The 19,661-nt window shown below is 40.7% G+C and overlaps 1 protein-coding gene across 2 annotated transcripts in view; it reads right to left on the reverse strand.

Annotated features, from left to right (window-relative positions):
* snx7 (sorting nexin 7) overlaps nt 1-4,541 on the reverse strand; it is a 76,038-nt gene extending 71,497 nt beyond the window's left edge. The window contains exon 1 of one of the 2 annotated variants that reach the window (XM_063064589.1): nt 4,322-4,541. In XM_063064589.1, the coding sequence (XP_062920659.1) occupies nt 4,322-4,441 (120 nt within the window). In that variant the 5' untranslated portion in view covers nt 4,442-4,541. Of the gene's footprint in view, nt 1-3,950; nt 4,092-4,321 lie in introns of those variants that run through there. The other variant, XM_063064590.1, reaches the window with a different exon arrangement.
* Between the last annotated feature and the right edge of the window lie 15,120 nt (nt 4,542-19,661).

Consider the following 19,661-nt stretch of genomic DNA (forward strand, 5'->3'; position numbering starts at 1 on the left):
ACATGAGCATGTATACAGGTCTGGCCAGCACTGGGATGAGAAAACTAAAACCTCAGACTTCCTCTGTACATCAACCTACTGAAATAACAACAGTGGAGCAAATATCTTTACTGCATACTTGAAGTTTCTGCTACAACACCAGGCAGAACGTATACAAACAATGGCTGAGGATGGGATTCTCTAGCCTAAAGCATTTATGGTGATGGTCAGATTCAATGAGAAAAATTTACAAGTTCTCCGGCTCAGGGCATATTCAAACTGCTTACAGCTGGGTTAGATTTTAATGAACTGATGAATTCAGAGTACATAGTAATCAGGCAACTACTGTTTCTTGTTAAGTACAAAATGCAAGGAGTCTATACACTCTCCCCGTGGAACACATACGTTTTCCCTGGGAGCGGGGGTTCTTCCCACAGTCCAAAGATGTACTGAGTAGGTTCATTGATTATTGCAAACTCGGTTAGAGTTAATAGAGTTTGTCGGGGGTTGCTGGGGCTGCGTGGTTTCAAGGGTCTACTCTGCACTGTATCATTAAATACATAAAATCTAATTTGTATTGTACCTTTCACATCACACTGGGATTGCACAGTGAAGCCACATCCACCAGCATATGCCCCGTTATTTACCATAGAACTAATTAAGAATGAAGATAAACCTATGACATTGCGTATTACATTGCATACCACATTGCGTATTACAGCTTTACAAATAATGTAAATATAAGCATGTTTACAAACAGCAACAGCAAATTCTCCGACTTCAGGTAAATTACTTTGTTTCTATATCAGAACTGGGTTTTTTTTTGCTTATTCTATTTGTATTGTCTGCCAGGCAGTTATGCCCCTCAATTTTGTCATTAGCAACACATTACAGACAAAAAAATAATCTAAGCACGAGAAATTCCGCAGATGCTGGAAATCCAAAGCACCATACACAAAATGCTGGAAGAACTCAGCAGGTCAGGCAGCATCTATGGAAATGAATGAACAGTTGACATTTCTTCAGGACTGGAAAGGAAGGGGTAGATGCCAGAATAAATCTCTCATATTCCCTATGTTCTACTCATCCCTCCCCGACCGAATACTAGTACTTTCTTATTTCCAGTTTTAACAAAGCTCATTTTCTCTTACCACAAACTTGATCAGCATTTCCAACATTTCCTGGTTTTATTTCAAGAACAGTGAGATAACAGTGATGCCCTCCTGCCATCTGGCAAAAGGCACCGAAGCATTCGGGCTCTCACGACCAGACTATGTAACTGTTTCTTCCCCCAAGCCATCAGACTCCTCAATACCCAGAGCCTAGATTGACACCAACCTACTGCCCTCCACTGTGCCTATTGTCTTGTTTATTATTTATTGTAATCCCAGCACTGCTATTTTTTAGATTATGAGAACACTCAGTCCTCTTTTATTGTCATTTAGAAATGCATACATGCATTAAGAAATGATACAATGTTTCTCCGGAGTGATATCACAGAAAACAGGACAAACCAAAGACTAAGACTGACAAAACCACATAATTATAACATATAGTTACAGCAGTGCAAAGCAATACCATAATTTGATGAAGAACAAACCATGGGAACGGTAAATAAAGTCTCAAAAGTCCCCGAGTCGATCAACTCCCAAGTCCCCGATAGCAGGCGGCAAAAGGGAGAAACTCCCTGCCATAAACCTCCAGGCACCGTCAACTTGCCGATGCCTTGGAAGCAGCCGACCACAGCTGACACTGAGTCCACCCGTCCGAAAACTTAGAGCTTCCAACCAGCTTCCCCAATATAGCCTCCCAAGCGCCATCCTCTGCTGAGCGCCTTCGACCTCGCCCCAGCCACTGAAACAAGCAAAACCGAAGATTTCGGGGCCTTCTGCTCCGGAGATTCCAGTTACCACACAGTAGCAGCGGCAGCGAAACGGCAATTCGGAAGTTTTCCAGATGTTCCTCCGTACTCTCACGTCTGTCTCCATCAAATCAGAATTGAGCACAGTCCCCTACATGACAGATAATAGACATCACCACCAAAGAGGCCGTGCGCGCTGCCATCTTCTCCTCCTCTTTATGCACTTTATGCAGTCCTGGTAGGTCTGTAGTCTAGTGTAGTTTTTTACGTAGTTCAGTGTAGTTTTTGTATTGTTTCATGTAGCACCATTGTCCTGAAAAACGTCTCATTTTTACTGTGTACTGTACCAGCAGTTATGGTCAAAATGACAATAAAAAGCGACTTGACAATGTATATTAAATTCTCAACATAAATATTGATTTGTTAAAAGATAGCACAAGATGAAGATACATTCTTTGTGTTTAATGTACTAAATCAATACTCTAAATAACAACTTTGCTTAACGCGTTGAATTCAACTATAAAAAATTAAATCAAACATATTTTCTACATTCTGCCATCACACCCTCCCTTGAAATACCTGTAGCTGAGATATCTTGAAATATTTCTTTTAAAATACCACCAACTCACCAAACCTGTAAACTTCACCAGAGGCAGGCAGACTAACTACACAGGAATCTGGCACAAATTTCACAGCTGGATAACCACACCCTCCCTTTAAACAGGTTAAAAAAACTTGCAATATATTCAACAAAATATGTATCACCACACCTGTAAACTTGACAAGAGGCAGACTGACCATATAGAAATTCAGTACAATTCCCCCAGTTCTGTGCAATCCTCCATTCTCTCAGAACTTTTGACTCAAAGCAACTCTTGAGACAGTTTCCCAAACATGGTTAAAATGTACACAACATCAGGTTATCAGGGCATCTTACTAGAATGCAGTGCAATTAAGCGCTGGGCGTATCAAATTAATTGTGCCCCCCAGAATTAAGTCTTACAGCCAACTCTCTCTCCAGTGTTGTGATAAACATACAGCGATATTAAGTCTTTCTCTGTAGTTGTTTGAATTTCTGCATATATCGTAGAACAGTACAGCAGAGGCCTCTCAGCCCACATTTGCTGAACCAACTGAACTAATGACATCTAATGCTTTCTGCTGCACATAGTCTATATTCCTCCAATCTCCGCATATTCATGTATTTGACAGCTATTAAACGCCCCTATTGTATCTGCCTCAACCACCACGCCTGGCAACGCATTCCAGGCATCCACTAGTCTGAGTAAAATAAAACTTACCACACACAACTCATTGAATTTTCCCCCTCTCACCTTAAACATGTATCCTCTAGTATTAGACATTTCTATGTTGGGAAAAATATACCAACTATCTACATCCTTACATAGATATATCCTATTATATCCCAAGTGTTTTACTTTAATGTGACATTTCAAACATTCATAAATGTTTTCCTCCAGTCCCCAGCTTTATCTTCACCCTAGATATGCAACAGAAGACCAAGAAAAACTAAATTGACTAAATTATCAGTCATGAAAACAGTAATAGCAACACAAAAACAATTTTAACATTACTGTAACAGAGTTGAAGCCATAACTTGATCTCTCCCCATAATTCTGTCTGACTTCTGAATATCTCCAATACTTTGCTTTAATTTCAGATGTACAAACACAGAGGTTTGTTTTTAATTCCAAGTACATATAGTACAACAAACAATCTGCTGAACGAATTCGGCAAGGGTGTGTGTGTAAACTGTAGAGATTTCGGGCTGAATTCCTACATTAGGGTACTGAAAACCAGTGACCATCAACTGGCTGGAATATTCAAGGGCATCTTCAACCTCTCACTGCTGCAGTCCAAGACTCCCACCCGCTTCAAAAAGGGCATCATTCCCGTATTCAGGAAGAACAGGACGAGCTGCTTCAATGACTATTGCCCAGTACCACTCAGAGCTATAGCAATGAAGTGCTTCCGGAGGTAGATCATGGCTAAAATTAACTCTTGCCCGAGCAGGACCTGGACCCGGTGCAACTCGCCCTCCGCCACAATAGATGCAATCTCACTGGCCCTTCACTCTGCTTTGCAATACCTTGACAACCGCACTTGCTATTGTGCAAGTGGTTCTGATTTAGACCCAAAATATCGACATGTCCTTTCCTGCACACTCCGCCACAGACTGCTTGCTGCACGACCTGCGGAGATCCTGCAGCAGATTCCGGCGTCGGTATCAATATAAGCAATCTTAACAACCGCGACATTAACCAAAGCAATAGAATCAGTTCTAACAAGTACAGCGATTGTGGCAATCAGTTCAGAGTTTTACAGCGTCTCCCGCAAACTTTGCTCGCTCCTGCGGAAGTTGTGCAGGTTGCCTGGGCGCTGATCGAGAATACCAGCCGCTAACCGGGGGTCAGCCCGGGGGGAGGGGAGTACAGCAGCCTTCGACCCCACCCACCTCACCTTACTGAACACCTCCAGATCGTCGTCATCCTCCTCGTCGTCGGCGAAGCCCAGCACGCCCTTGGAAAGTGAGTGCGGAGCCAACCGAGGGACTTTGTCACTGGCCGTGCCGCCTTCCATCGTCCCGACTGCCGGGGGGACGGGGGACGAGAAGGGCGCCTCAACTCCCGTTCGGAGTCTCCTTCTGCGCAGGCGCAGACCGGCTCCCACTCCACCGGAAGTGACGTCTCCCCCTGCCAAGAAGACGGAGGGCAGATTGAAGGGGCAACCTGGCCGCATGCTACACGCATGCGCACCTCTTCTTCCTCTGCCCAGATGTTAGTTGAGAAGTGGGTATGGAGGATGTCTTCGTGATTCGTTACGGGGCAACTCCAATCACGGTGCATAGTTTCTAAAAAATGTACAGGAGCAAAACCAAATAACAAAATCAGGTTGTTCAGATTCAGATTAATTTATTCATTACATGTACTTCGAAATCGCTCATTTAAATGGTGGTTGTTGGAACCCAAATGTCCAAAGTGAATAAAATGTTGCAAGCATTTAGTTCACCCCCATGCAATTAGAGTTATAAAGTTACGTGGTAGTACAATCACTCAAGTCAAGAAAGACACTCTCCTCAAGGGTTGTCTGTTGGTGGCTGTAGAGGTCGATTCAGGATCCACATATCCTGGGCCAGTGTGTGGACACAAGAAGTAACCTGTGGCTGTGGTTAGTGTTTGGACCTTCTGGTTGCTCAGGCTGTACTTTCACAGCAAGTGCTTGCTCTCTGCAACACACAGTGGAGGTCACCCGTAGCACAGCTCCCTCTTGAACAGGTTTGCCCAGGCAGTTCGCCTACCGGAGCAACAGGTCAACGGCAGATGCCATCTACCTGGCCCTACATTCCTCCTTAGAAGACCTGGAGAATAACAACGCATATGTAAGTTTCCTTTTCATTGACTACAGCTCTGCCTTTAATACCATCATTCCAAATAAACTAATTCCTAAGCTCCGGAACCTTGGCCTTAGCACTCAGATCTGCAGCTGGATCTTCAGCTTCCCCACAGACTGGACCCAGGCAGTTAAAATAGGGAACAAGCTCTCCTCTACAATCACTCAGAGCACCGGTACCCCGCAAGGCTGTGTACTCAGCCCCCTGCTGTACTCACTGTACACCCATGATTGTGTAGCCAAGTTTCCATCGAACTCAATATATAAGTTAGCTGATGACACAACAATTGTAGGCCATATCTCGGGTAATGATGAGTTTGAGTACAGAGAGGAAATTAAGGACCTGGTGGCATGGTGCGAAGACTATAACCTATCCCTCAACGTCAGCAAGACGAAGGAATTGGTTGTTGACTTCAGAAGGAGTAGCGGACCGCACGACCCAATTTACATCGGTGGTGCGCAAGTGCAACAGGTCAAAAGCTTTAAGTTCCTCGGGGCCAATATCACAAATGACCTGACTTGGTCCAACCAAGCAGACTCCACTGCCAAGAAGGCCCACCAGCGCCTTTACTTCCTGAGAAAGCTAAAGAAATTTGGCCTGTCCCCTAAAACCCTCACTAATTTTTATAGCTGCACCGTAGAAAGCATTCTTCTAGGGTGCATCACAACCTGGTATGGAAGTTGTCCTGTGCAAGACCGGAAGAAGCTGCAGAAAATCGTGAACACAGCCCAGCGCATCACACAAACCAATTTTCCGTCTTTGGACTCACTTTACACCGCACGCTGTCGGAGCAGTGCTGCCAGGATAATCAAGGCCACGACCCACCCAGCCAACACACTTTTCGTCCCTCTTCCCTCCGGGAGAAGGTTCAGGAGCTTGAAGAGTCGTATGGCCAGATTTGGGAACAGCTTCTTTCCAACTGTGATAAGACTGCTGAACGGATCCTGAACCGGATCTGGGCCGTACCCTCCAAATATCTGGACCTGCCTCTCGGTTTTTTTTGCACTACCTTACTTTCCCTTTTCTATTTTCTATTTATGATTTATAATTTAAATTTTTAATATTTGCTATTGATTTGTAATCCAGGGAGCGCAAAGCGCAGAATCAAATATCGCTGTGATGATTGTATGCTCTAGTATCAATTGTTTGGCAACAATAAAGTAAAGTAAGGGTTTTCTCCAGGCGCATCTATTGAGTACAATGTCTTCCTGGTCTTTAGATGTAATATTGAACGTCTTCAACTGATATTGATATTATCATTGTAGCATTTCTTTGGCTCACCAGAGGCTTGCTGACCTTCTTTCAACTGGGAGTAAAAGGATCTGTTTGGGGAGACATGAGTTAGGCATCAAAATGACATGATCTATCCATTGGAGTTGGCTGGTTGGGCGATGGCTTATATAGGACATGTGACTTTTTGACATTCAGAATAAGAGCCAGGAGCCTATATACCTTGGCAAAAGCATTCAGGATACATTGGAAGTCTTCTTCAGACCTATTATGCAGGATAACACCTTACAGTTACACAGCACAAAAACAGACTCTTTGGTCCAACTCATCCATGCTGACCAAGGTGCCTTTATGAAATCGTCCGATTTGTCTTCTTTTGGCCCATATCCTAACGACGAACCTGTCCAAATATCTTTTAACTATTGTAATTGTACCCTGCTACTATGAAAATAAAATAATTTGGAAAAGGTAGCTTCACTGTAAGTGGATCTGAATGCAATGCCATTGTCAGTGAACACCTCCCTTTCCTGTATTACAAGGAAGACCACTAAGGCATAGCAGCCTTGGTTTATAATGCACTCTTATAATGACAACAACCATGCTAAGGAGTTTACGGGAGCTACCAAAAAATAAAAATCACACTGAATAAGTTGGGAAATTAGCGAACCATTAGAGGAACTGAAGTTGATTGGGCCAAGGGTAGTAAAATTTCCTGTTTATCCTGGTGTCTCATGACTGCATACATTTCATGTAAGCTTCTCTTAAAGCTCCCTTGTATGAAATATACAACTTCACTATGACCAACCTCTTCTCATGGTTACATTTTCCATAACTTTTTCTAGTCCTGGCAGAATACTCATGAATATCATTTCCAGTGGCAACAAGTATTTCCTATAGGGCAGTAATCAGAATACAATACTCAAATATCATATTAAGCATTTGAATCTTATCTCAAATTCTATACTCTTATAATGTATAGTCCTACAGAACCTGATTGCCTTGTGACGCATTAACCTTAAAAAAGTTGGAATAGGACGCAGAGCCTGCAGGAATTGAGGTTATATATTGGTGTAACTAGGGGACAGGCTAACAGAAAACTAGGATAAATGGTTCACTTTTGGGTCAGCAATGGGTAACCAGTGGAAAAGATAGTATTTGTAGTGGTCAATATTCGGGCCTCAATTGTTACAATCTCTAATAACCTGGATAAAGAATCCGAACGTACTGCAGGTTATCCACTTTTGAAAGAAGAAATGAAGAAGTAAATTCCCCTCTGCCCCACCATTTTTTTACATTTTAGCAACTACACCCTTCCTTTCCAATCCTGAAGAAGGGTCTCGGTTGAAATCCTGACCTTTTGAATTCCTCCAGCATTTTGTTTGTGTTACTTTGGATTTCCAGCACCGCAGAACCTCTCATGTTTATAAAGCAAAATATTATTTAAATTGAGTGAGACTACAAAAATGCTGAGGTAAAATGAAATGTGTGTGAAATACAAGAGATCTATGTGTGTGTACAGCAAGTTGGCAGAAAGTCTAAAGGTATGTTAGCCTTTATTGTAATAGTAAAAGTAGGCAAGTAGGGAAGGTTTAATGCATATTTACAGGACACTGCTTAGACTATACCTGGGGCACTGTACGCAGTTTTGATTTCCATAAAAAAATCAGTATTCTGATTTCTCGGATGAATAAGTTGACATATGAAGAGAGCTTGAGCGAGATTACAATTTGGAGTTCAAGCGAATGAGTGCAGTCTTACTGAAATATGCACTATGTTGCATACAGTACATGCAACATGAGGGGAATTATCAGGGTGGATGCAAAGATGATGTTTCCCCTAGTTTAATCCAAGTGGCATAACTTGGTTAAAGCTATGGGCATCATCTCAGGTGGATGGGAGAAAGAATTTCTTCTCTAAAGACGGTGACGCTTTGGAATTTTCAGAGAACAGTGGAGGTGGAATTATGGAATATATTCAGCACAGAGATTACAGGTATTTGAACTACAAGGGAGTCAAGAGCACAGGGTAAAAGTTAAAAATTGATGTTGAGACTCTGATTTAGTGTAGTGGAGAGGATGTGAGAGGCCTATTGAACTATTCCTGCTCCAGTACTTTTATGTTCCTATACCTCTCTATGTTTGCTTTCCTTACTTGAAAAAGTGAGAGACTTTCAACAATTTCCTTCTCACTGAGTGTTAGTAGAGAGAACACAGATAGAGATCTAGATGTTTAATCTGCAATAAAAAAATGGCATCTTTGAAAAAACGATCACAATTTTAGATTTAAGAAGTTTTATTTTAATAGGGCTGCAATTAACCAAACACCACCCACCTCACATAGGAAGTAACAAAGTTAGTTTGAGTCCTAAAAGTCCCAGAGTCATAGAACACTACAGCGAAGAAACAGGCCCTTCAGCCCATCTAGTCCATGTTGAACTATTATGAAATAGTAACAAAGTTGAGAAAATCTGTAGATACTGAACAGTCTCACCCTGAAACTTTGGCTCTGTTTTCCAGATATGCAGCCTGGCCTGCAGAATTCCTCTGGCATTTTGGGTGTGTTGCTAAGAAATAATAAAACTGACACATAAATAGATAATGTACAGTTCATATCATGTATATACAATTAGTTACATAATAAGGACAACCTTTGGAAGCAGTGTTTTGTTTATAGAATTTAAAGGCACTGTAAGCGTATACAGCAACAACTAATTCTCGGATTAATAAGCATTGTGTACAAATATTCATGGAAAGTAACACAAGTTGGATCATGACCTAAAAGTCATGGTGCCATAGATCACTACAGAAACAGGCCATTCGGCCCATCTGGTCTGTGTTGAACTTATAAATTTAATAGTTTAATAGGGGACATTCATCAATATTAATGCTAAGAAGTGTTCCTACCTACCTGAGAGTTGTATGTGAATATTAATAGATGAGATTATACTTATTAGCTAATAAATTTGTATATGACATACACATGACTTTACTCTAAATTTATTCTGATCAGGTCAGTCATGACTTCATTTTTTTGAAAATATCCCCACTTCAATTTCCTTTGATGCTTCACAAGTGTTTGTACTTAAAAAGTTACACATCTTATGGTATATGTAAATATATTAAATATTTTAACTGGATATAATGAAAGAATGCTTTTAAGGTGCCTTCAAATATCTCCAGTTAAATATCACCTATTTCCTCCATATCATCCTCTATCCACTAGATGGTGCTGTTGTATAGGTTTGCTTTGCTAAACAGCTGCTTTCCAATATCTGCCCTAACTCTGATTCTTCAAGATGAACCAATGAAAAACTATTAATGACATGTTTTAATAAAATTTCCACATACTTATTTTTGAAACTATTAATATATTATTGATATATTATTGTTGAATTATTAATATAAAATATTTATTCAGTTGTGTTCATTTGGGATAGGCCATCTCATTTGTATGTTCATCGAAGAAAAAGACGAACAATACATTTTACAAAGTTGTGAAGATTTGCTAATGATAACACAATTAAAGAGGTATGGAGCGTATTTACCTCTAGACTATAATTAAATAATTATGATAACTTTGGGAGAATAATTGAAGAAAAATTCTAGAGATAAAAGAAATCAGTTTTTGTTATCACCTTTAAAGATTTCACAAATATAAAACAATAGTACTCTCAGAAAACACAAGCTAATAAAATATATGTCTGCATACTATAATAACACTTCGATTGACATTCAGTGATGACACTGTCAAGATAAAAATTATCTCAGGAAACTAATGCTAATTCTGCAGATGTGTGTTGATTTTTTATTTGGTAATTTGTATGAATTCCTAATTTATATTCTGTCAATTATAAAGGAAATCATTTGACCAACATAATATGAATATAATAACAGTATACATGTATCATAAAGAAATCAAAAGAAGCAATCACGTGTATTAAACTGCTTTCTCTATATTCTAAGATTATTTATAATTTAATAATAATATTTGAGAATATAAATAAAATACAAATTTATGGCAAGTTTTCTCTGGCATTATATAAAATAATTGTTCACTGAAATTTGTCTACAACAATAGCTACGGGGATTAATTTCAAGTGGCCCTTTAAAATGCTGAAATGCTGAAATGTGATTCAGTGCTTTATTGTTCAAATTAAATCTGGAATCCGAACTTGGAGAGAGGTACAATAATAAAAGAGAATAATTTTACTGCTGGTTATAATCTTACAGAACTCACATATGAAGTTGAAATATGCATTCCACATGAAGTAGTGATATTGGAGTTACAATTCATCTTTGGCAGTAGCTGTACACAGATGATGGCCTGGAAACTATGACATAAAATTATCAGTGTTGTCTGTGGTCATGCGTGGGCCAGAATGACTATTTTTCTCATGGGATGCTGACGTTGGGTGCCATTCATTCATAATTACACACTCACATCTCGTGGCCTTCAGGTTTGCGGGGACAGAAGATCAGTTGTCGGAGGTCTGATTGGGGCATTCCAAGGAGAGAAGAAGGGAGTTTGGCCAATCAGAGGAGCAAAACCTGAGCTGAGGGAAAGAGTAAAAACAGATTTAGTTCTCTGTTGGGAAGTACAGACATGGTTGGCTGGATGACTAGGGTTGTAGTTGCAATGGGGCCAATAATGACTAACGATTCAAGGCTGGGGGAAATAGGGAGGGAGATGGACTGGAGAAAGTCTTGGGTCTGGGCAAATGTGGCTGTTAACTTTGAACATTGAACAATGTGACCAGTATAATATCACCTGCTTCGCTATAAGGTAACAGTCTTGAGAGAAATCAAAATCAGAATCAGATTTAATATCCCTGACATATGTCATGAAATTTGTTGCTTTGTGGCAGCAGTACATTGTAATACATAAAAATATAACAAATTACAATAAGATATATATAAACATTTAAATCAATAATTAGTGCAAAAAGAGAGCAAAAGTAGTGAGGTAGTGTTCATGGGTTGATTCATTGTTCATTCAGAAATCTGATGGCGCAGGGGAAGAAACTGTTGCTAAGATGTTGACTATGTGTCTTCAGGTTCCTGTACCTCCTCTCTGATGCTAGTAAAAAGAAGACAGATAATTGAAAATAACATCAAGAATAAAGGCCATTACTTTTTTTTTAAACTCTCTTCCATGTCTGCATTAGATTATCTAGCAACAAGGTTATGCATTCACATCTTACTTTGGAGACTAGAGCACAAAGATGAATCTGACAGACCAATGTAACGTTGAAAGAAAGATAAACTGTAGGACTGCCATCTTTCAAAAGAATGCAGTTGAACATATAAATATATTGTGATTGTATTCAACAACAAATAGAGAATTACTCTTGTGTTCTGGGCAAAATATCTTTTCAAGCTGAAAGGTATTACCTGTTTCTTTTTTCAAAATCAAATTTGTGATTGTGTATGTGAAAATTAACTGCTCCTATATCAGGGACTACCCCTTAAAAGCATTAAATTGATGATAAGGTGCTTTGGGACATCCCAGAATTTTACATACATCTTTTAAATGCCAATCTTCCCCTTTTGCTTACATCTTCTTCTCAGGAAAACATAATAACAAAAAGATGACCTTTGCTCAATTTTTCAGAGCATCAGCACCGAGTGAAGCACTTGGAATGGCACCTCAGAAAACCTTTGCAAGGAACATGATGTTGCCTTGGTGATATTGAGCTGATTGTTGGCGTTTTTCATGCTGCTCTCTGAGGGGACTTGGTGTATCATTGCTAGTATGTTAACAAGCACAGTGGTCTTTAGATGCACGCAACTGAATGCCAATGCAGTCAGAACCAAATTTGCCAATTTTTACAGGAGCACCATTGAGAGTGACCTGACCAGCTGCATCACTCTCCAGTATGAGAATTGAAAGGCATCTGACCACAAAGGATTGCAAAGTCTGCTGAGAAGATCACTGGGGGTCTCTTCCACCCAGCCGAAGGCCCTTAGCATTGTCAATGATCCTTCCGATCCGTCCAAGAATCACTTTAACACACTACCATCAGGCAGGTGGTACCACTGCATTTGGAGAACAACTGCTAGGATAGGGAACAGCTTCTTACCCCAGGCCGTGAGACAGGGGTAATTCCCTGCTTCCAACCAGGTCTCATGACATATGAAGCGAGAATAGCGTTATATGGTTTACTTTCTAACTTGTATCATAAATGCACTGTATTGTTTGTTAATTTATTTGTGGTAATATCACTTTACATTTTGTGTGTGAGTTATATGTATTATAAGTGCACCTTGGTCCAGAGGAACATTGTTTTATTTGATGGTATACATGCCTATGGTTAAAATGTCAATGAACTTGAAGTAGAACTTGGACTTGAACTTAGAAGCCTAGACTCACCATCTTCCCCATCTCCAACTTGACCAAATCCCAGCAAAGTAGGTAAGAAACTTCTCCCCTGCTTGAACAGAGCAGTGTGAATTGGGGCTAGGGTGTAGATTGTGTAGAGGCAGTTTCTGGGGCTGATCACCAGCCTGATGTTGACAGGAACCACAATTTTGAAGATGGGGCAGGCACAGCCATCATCTTTCTATACAATACTTACAAAAAACAATGTGTAAATATCATTCTCTGGAGGCAACCCAACATAAAGCATACACATTATAACGAGCTTCATCAATAAACACCTAAAATGTTCATCAAACCATTACATGAGAATAGAAGAAAATAATTTGAAATGATAATAAATAAAAAGAACAGATGGGATAGATATTCAAATTATTCTATATTTTATCTTGTTGCTTCAATAAAATAATATACATGATTTTTATCTCCCAATAATCTTATAACCCGGAAAACTATTTATATCTATCTTGATTTAAATCTTTTTGTGTCAGCTTTAGTACTGTGCATACTGTTAATTCCATGCTATTCCTATACAGTGACAATAAGAACAAAGATAATTTACATGCTTTATTTCTCTCTGTCCATTTGATATATGATACTTCCAGAAAATTCAAACTAAAGTGGAACCTAATGAGAAAGAACTTCTTTTGGCCCAGTAAAAAAAGTAAATACCTGTCCCAAAGAAAAGTAGGCACTTCCTTATATCTGATGAAGAGTCTCAGCCAAAAATGTCGATATGGAAATGTTATTCATTTCCACAGATGCTGCCTGATCTGCTGAGTTCCTCCAGCATTGTATGCTTGTTGCTCTGAACTTCCAGGATGCCTTATGTTTATGACTTCCTTGCATCTGAAGAGTTTAGGCATCATTGGTGTGAGGTCCTTGCCCTCACATGGCAAATTCTTAATATACGAGTAGAGTAACAAGTTATGTCAAGGGTCAACTTTTTTTTACTGTATACATTTAAATGTATTAGGAATTTGCTCTCCAAATTTTAAAGCCAGGTTGAGTTGGTTAAACCCAATTAAATCTATTCAATTGCGAATAGCAATTTCAACAACTGCCTCTCTATCCAGTCATGCATTGAATTCTAGGCATATCCTAGTCACAGTTGAGTGGAAAGGAATTTGACCTCAGAGTGATGGGGCTAATCTTTGAGTTTTCTCTAATGAGCTGATTTGTGCTGAATTAAACTTTTGTCATGCTGATACCAGAAACTTCTTTTCAGCTGCACAAAGATCAACTCAGCTAGTGATCAGCAGCACTGGGACTCCACAGGGGACTGTCTTTTCTCCCTTTCTCTTCACCGTTTACACCTCGGACTTCAACTACTGCACAGAGTCTTGTCATCTTCAGAAGTTTTCTGATGACTCTGCCATAGTTGGATGCATCAGCAAGGGAGATGAGGCTGAGTACAGGGCTATGGTAGGAAACTTTGTCACATGGTGTGAGCAGAATTATCTGCAGCTTAATGTGAAAAAGACTAAGGAGCTAGTGGTAGATCTGAGGAGAGCTAAGGCACCGGTGACCCCTGTTTCCATCCGGGGGGTCAGTGTGGACATGGTGGAGGATTACAAATACCTGGGGATACAAATTGACAATAAACTGGACTGGTCAAAGAACATTGAGGCTGTCTACAAGAAGGGTCAGAGCCGTCTCTATTTCCTGAGGAGACTGAGGTCCTTTAACATCTGTCGGACAATGCTGAGGATGTTCTACGAGTCTGTGGTGGCCAGTGCGATCATGTTTGCTGTTGTGTGCTGGGGCAACAGGCTGAGGGTAGTAGACACCAACAGAATCAACAAACTCATTCTTAAGGCCAGTGATGTTGTGAGGATGGAACTGGACTGGAACTGAACAGTGGTGTCTGAAAAGAGGATGCTGTCCAAGTTGCATGCCATCTTGGACAATGTCTCCCATCCACTACATAATGTACTGGCTGGGCACAGGAGTACATTCAGCCAGAGACTCATTTCACCGAGATGCAGCACAGAGCATCATAGGAAGTCATTCCTGCCTGTGGCCATCAAACTTTACAGCTCCTCCCTTGGAGGGTCAGACACCCTGAGCCAATAGAGCTGGTCCTGGACTCATTTTCTGGCATAATTTACACATTACTATTTAACTATTTATGGTTTTATTACTACTTAATTATGTATGGTGCAACTGTAACAAAAACCAATTTCCCCCAGGATCAATAAAGTATGACTATGACTATGACTATGACTAATGTATGAGAACATTGCCAATGTCTTCCCTACCCCAATGAATAGTGGTTCCATGCAGAAAACCTAAAGCTTCAGTAGCAGAGCTACTTCAAGTGTGAGCTAGTTAGGACATGTGGTAAATCTGGGAATTCTAGTCTAACAGTTTCTGGGCAAATAGCTGTGCTTTCCAAGTGGAACAGCAGTGGTTTCACTATGTGTTTCACTTTATTTTATTGTCATTCAAGTAAGCGACCGTGCAAAACTGTGCTCGGAATAATGTCCGCAATAGGGCGGGTACTCTAACTTGCATTTGCCTTCTTTTTTCCTCATGAGAAAGGTGAGATGGTGCATGTTAGATTGTTTCCTTTTACAAATAGAGTAATGATAAATGGAATAAAACGTTCTAAAGAGATATATGGATGTTTCATTTTTTTTGTAAAATAAACATAATAAAGAAACAGGAATTAAAATTCTGTGCAACACCCAGTTAAAAACAGCTTCTTTAATCTAATACCTATTGTTATAGTTTGTAGGATATACACCCAGTACTTGATCTTCCAGTTTCACCGTCTAGAGAAAGAGAGACTGCAATGTGTCATTCACTGTCACTGTCAGTCTCTCTAGAGGAAGAGGGAGTAAAACAAAGGCTGCCCTTTTGATCCCTCCCACAACTCTGTCTGTCAGGGTTTGGTTTGCCAAACTGCCAATCAAAGTCAGCAACTCAAGTTGATGTGATCCTAATGGTAGCTTTTGTGGCTGCTTTCACCAAGCCCCTGCCATGTACGATGACTAAAATGGACATGAACAACTTTGGAATGAATTCTCCACTGTCTCAAAACTGATACTGCATAGACAAGTCGACAGCCCTTCTTTCCACTCAGTCAAAAATAAAACAGTGCTCAAAATGGTTTCTGAATTTCTAGGGATTAAAACTATTTGGCAAGCCAAATCTCACCTTGCAGCACTAGAAGTTCCTTTAAAGGAAAGATCGAAATATTACATAAAAACCACCATAGCAGTCTCAGAATTTTCTCATTACCAACATGATTGACTTTTAATTTTAATACAACTTAAGAACAAACTTTATCTGGGTGAGTCACAATATAGAGAGTTGAATACCCAACTTCTCTCATTCTGCTTTCAAATAGCTTTACAATGGCATCTAAATTATGTTATTGAAGTAAATGGCAAGTTATTTTCAATAAAAAGGAAACAGAAATAATTCATGCTGATGACTCTTCACCAAAATTTTTATCAATACCGATGAAAAGTATTTGCTTTTAAAAGTTAGCAATCGTCAAAGTGCTAGGGAAATTCAGTAGGTCAGGCAGCATCTGTGAAGGGAAATGGGCAATTAACATTTGAATTAAAAACCTTCAATTGGACATAACATTAGCTCAGTTTTTCTCGGCATAGATACAGATTTCCAAGTATCTCTGTCATGGTCCAGTCCGTGAAATCCGTATTCCGGTTCACAGTCCGGTCCATCGACCCTTGCTCCAGGTTTTCCTGTTTACCCTGTTTCTGTTCTTGTTTAGCTCTAATTGAGGCAGCTAATGCTCATTGGGGCTGGCTTCATTAATATCTCCAGAGCCCAGGGCGCGGGTGCTGGATTGTTCTTGTCCTTACTCCTTGTATCCCTTGCTCTGCCTTCTGTTTCCTTGCCTGAAGCCCTGCCTTGTCTTGCCGGTAACTCTCGCCTCATCTGAAGTTCTCGTCTCGCCTTGCATTGCCTGAAGCCTTGCCTTGTCTTGCTGATAACTCTCGCCTCGTCTTGCCTGCAGTCTTGTCCTGAAGCCACCCTGTACCTAGCTCCCTTCCTGTCCCTTGCCTCCGCCCAGGTAAGCCAGCCCGTCTTGCCGTTACCTGCGATTGGTTCTGTCCCTTCCTGTCCCTTGCCTCTGTCGGGTGGTGATCTGCGCCTTTCCCAGGAGTACCGCGCCCTGCCCAGATGATCCGCGCCCTGCCCAGGTGATCCGCGCCCTGCCCAGGTGATCCACGCCCTGCCCAGGAGGAGCCTGCCTAGCCTCAAGCCTAAAGACTCCAGCCTCCTGCCTAGCCTCAAGCCTGAAGACTCCAGCCTCCTGCCTAGCCTCAAGCCTGAAGACCCCAGCCTCCTGCCTAGCCTCAAGCCTGAAGACTCCAGCCTCCTGCCTAGCCTCAAGCCTGAAGACCCCAGCCTCCTGCCTAGCCTCAAGCCTGAAGACTCCAGCCTCCTGCCTAGCCTCAAGCCTGAAGACCCCAGCCTCCTGCCTAGCCTCAAGCCTGAAGACTCCAGCCTCCTGCCTAGCCTCAAGCCTGAAGACCCCAGCCTCCTGCTTCGCCTCAAGCCTGAAGACTCCAGTCTCCTGCCTCCTGCCAAGCCTCGCCTCGCCTTAAGTCTCCTGCCTCCTACCAAGCCTCGCTTCAAGTCTTTAAGACTCCAGCCTCGTCCTGCCTGCCAGCCAAGCCTTGTCCTTGCCTAATTCTGGGGTCCGAGCCAGAGGCAAGACCCAGGTACTGGGTCCTTGTCCAGTCTCTGGCTCGGAGTCCGAGTCCGGGCTCCTAGCTCTTTTGTCCAGTCCTGTTCCAGGTTCCTGATTTTCCTGTCCATGTCCTTGCCATCGCCCTGTAGCCTAGTCCTGTCCCTAGTACTTCAGCGTCTGTGTCTTGCACTTGGGTCTGCACCCAGCCACCGCCTTATGACAATCTCTAGCATCTTCTGGTTTTATGGCAGAAATCCATTCTCAGTTGCCCAATTCATACATACTATACACTGGAAATTAATTTTAACTAGCCATATTTGTTTACCACGACTTGAACCTGGGAAGTAAAGCACTTCGAGAAAGAAGTACTGGTAAATGCCCAAACTGGGAAGAAACTTTTGATGAAATGTGGATGTACAGTATATCATACAGATGCAGTGTCAGTCATTTAATACAACTGATTTTATGGATCTTGTTACGACATTTGTGAACATATTCCACAGAACTAAATAATGACTACCCTAGGTAACTGGACATACAATCTGTTTAACATGAAAATAGTTATGGAGGTCAAAGAAAGAATGACTCATGTTTTGGCCAAGAGCATTTCTTTCTGATTCAAATTTTTAATTGGAGTCTCTGCCAATTGAAACTATGATTCAGTGCTATTTGGATTATCATACTCACAAAAGTCAAATAAGTTAAGGTTTTATTTAATATAATATGGAAGTACATAATCCTGGGGTAGAAATCAAACCATTCAGCTACAGTGGTTTAAAATCCTTTGCAAGTTAATGCAATACTTGAGATGTTTATATGCTCAAAATTTGAAACAGGTCATATTTGTAATGGTTATTTGAACTGTTGTTCACAATATAATAGACCAATATATTGATCAATTTATAGTAACATTTATTTTGGTGCAAATATAACCTCTAATTGAAAAGAAATCATTGACCACTGAAGTTCGATATAAATAGTACCTGCACAAGAGCAAGAGTAGTTGTGATACAGAAAAGGAAACAAATGATCTGTTCCATAGCATTTCCCCTTTTTATTTCTGTTCTTTACACATTTACACACAACCACTCAAGATCTGGTTCTGCCATCATCAGTATTACATATTTTATATATTAGACTTTTCTTAAACAACATCTAAGATTGAAAAGCAGAAAATCTAAAGTTCAAAGTTCAAAATAAATTTACTATCAAGTTACATATATGTCACCATATACAATCCTGAGGTATATTTTCTTGTGGGAATACTCAATAAATGCATACTAGAATAATAACCATAATAGAATCAATGAAAGACCGTACCAGCTTGAGCATTCAACCAGCATGCAAAATACAACAAACTGCAAATACAAAAAGAAAGCAATAACAATAATAAATAAATAAACAATAAATATTGAGAACATGAGATGAAGAGTCCTTGAAAGTGAGATCATTGGTTTTGGGAACAATTCAGTGATGGGGCAAGTGAAGTTGACCGAAGTTACCCCTTTGCTTCAAGAGCCTGATGGTTGAGGGGGTAATAACCGTTCCTGAACCTGGTGGTGTGAGTCGTGATGCTCCTATACCTTTGATTGCAGCAGCAAGAAGAGAGCATGGAGGGGGTCCCTGATGATGGATGCTGTTTTCCTGCGACAATGCTTCATGTATGTAGTATGCTCAATGGTGGGGAGGAACTGGGTCATATCCATTACTTTTTACAAGATTTTCTGTTCAAGGGCTTCGGTGTTTCAATACCAGGCTGTGATGCAGCCTGTCAATATACTCTTCACCAAACACCTATAGAAGTCTGTTAAAATTTTAGATGTCATGCCCACTCTTCGCAAACTCTGAAGGAGGTAGAGACTCTGCCATGTTTTCTTCATAATTGTGCTTATGTGCTGTGCCCGGACAGATCCTTAGAAATAATAACACTGAAGAATTTAAGGTTGCCACCTCTGATCCTCCGATGAAGGCTGGCTTATGGACCTTTGGTTTCCCCTTCCTGAAGTCAATAATCAGCTCTCAGTCTTGCTGACAGTCAGCAAAAGGTTGTTGCTATGGCACCACTCAGCCAGATTTTCAATCTCCCTCCAATATGCTGAATCATCACCACCTTTGATTCAGCTTACAAATAT

The sequence above is a fragment of the Mobula hypostoma genome, chromosome 12 (assembly GCF_963921235.1).
Source record: "Mobula hypostoma chromosome 12, sMobHyp1.1, whole genome shotgun sequence".
Lineage (NCBI taxonomy): Eukaryota > Metazoa > Chordata > Chondrichthyes > Myliobatiformes > Myliobatidae > Mobula > Mobula hypostoma.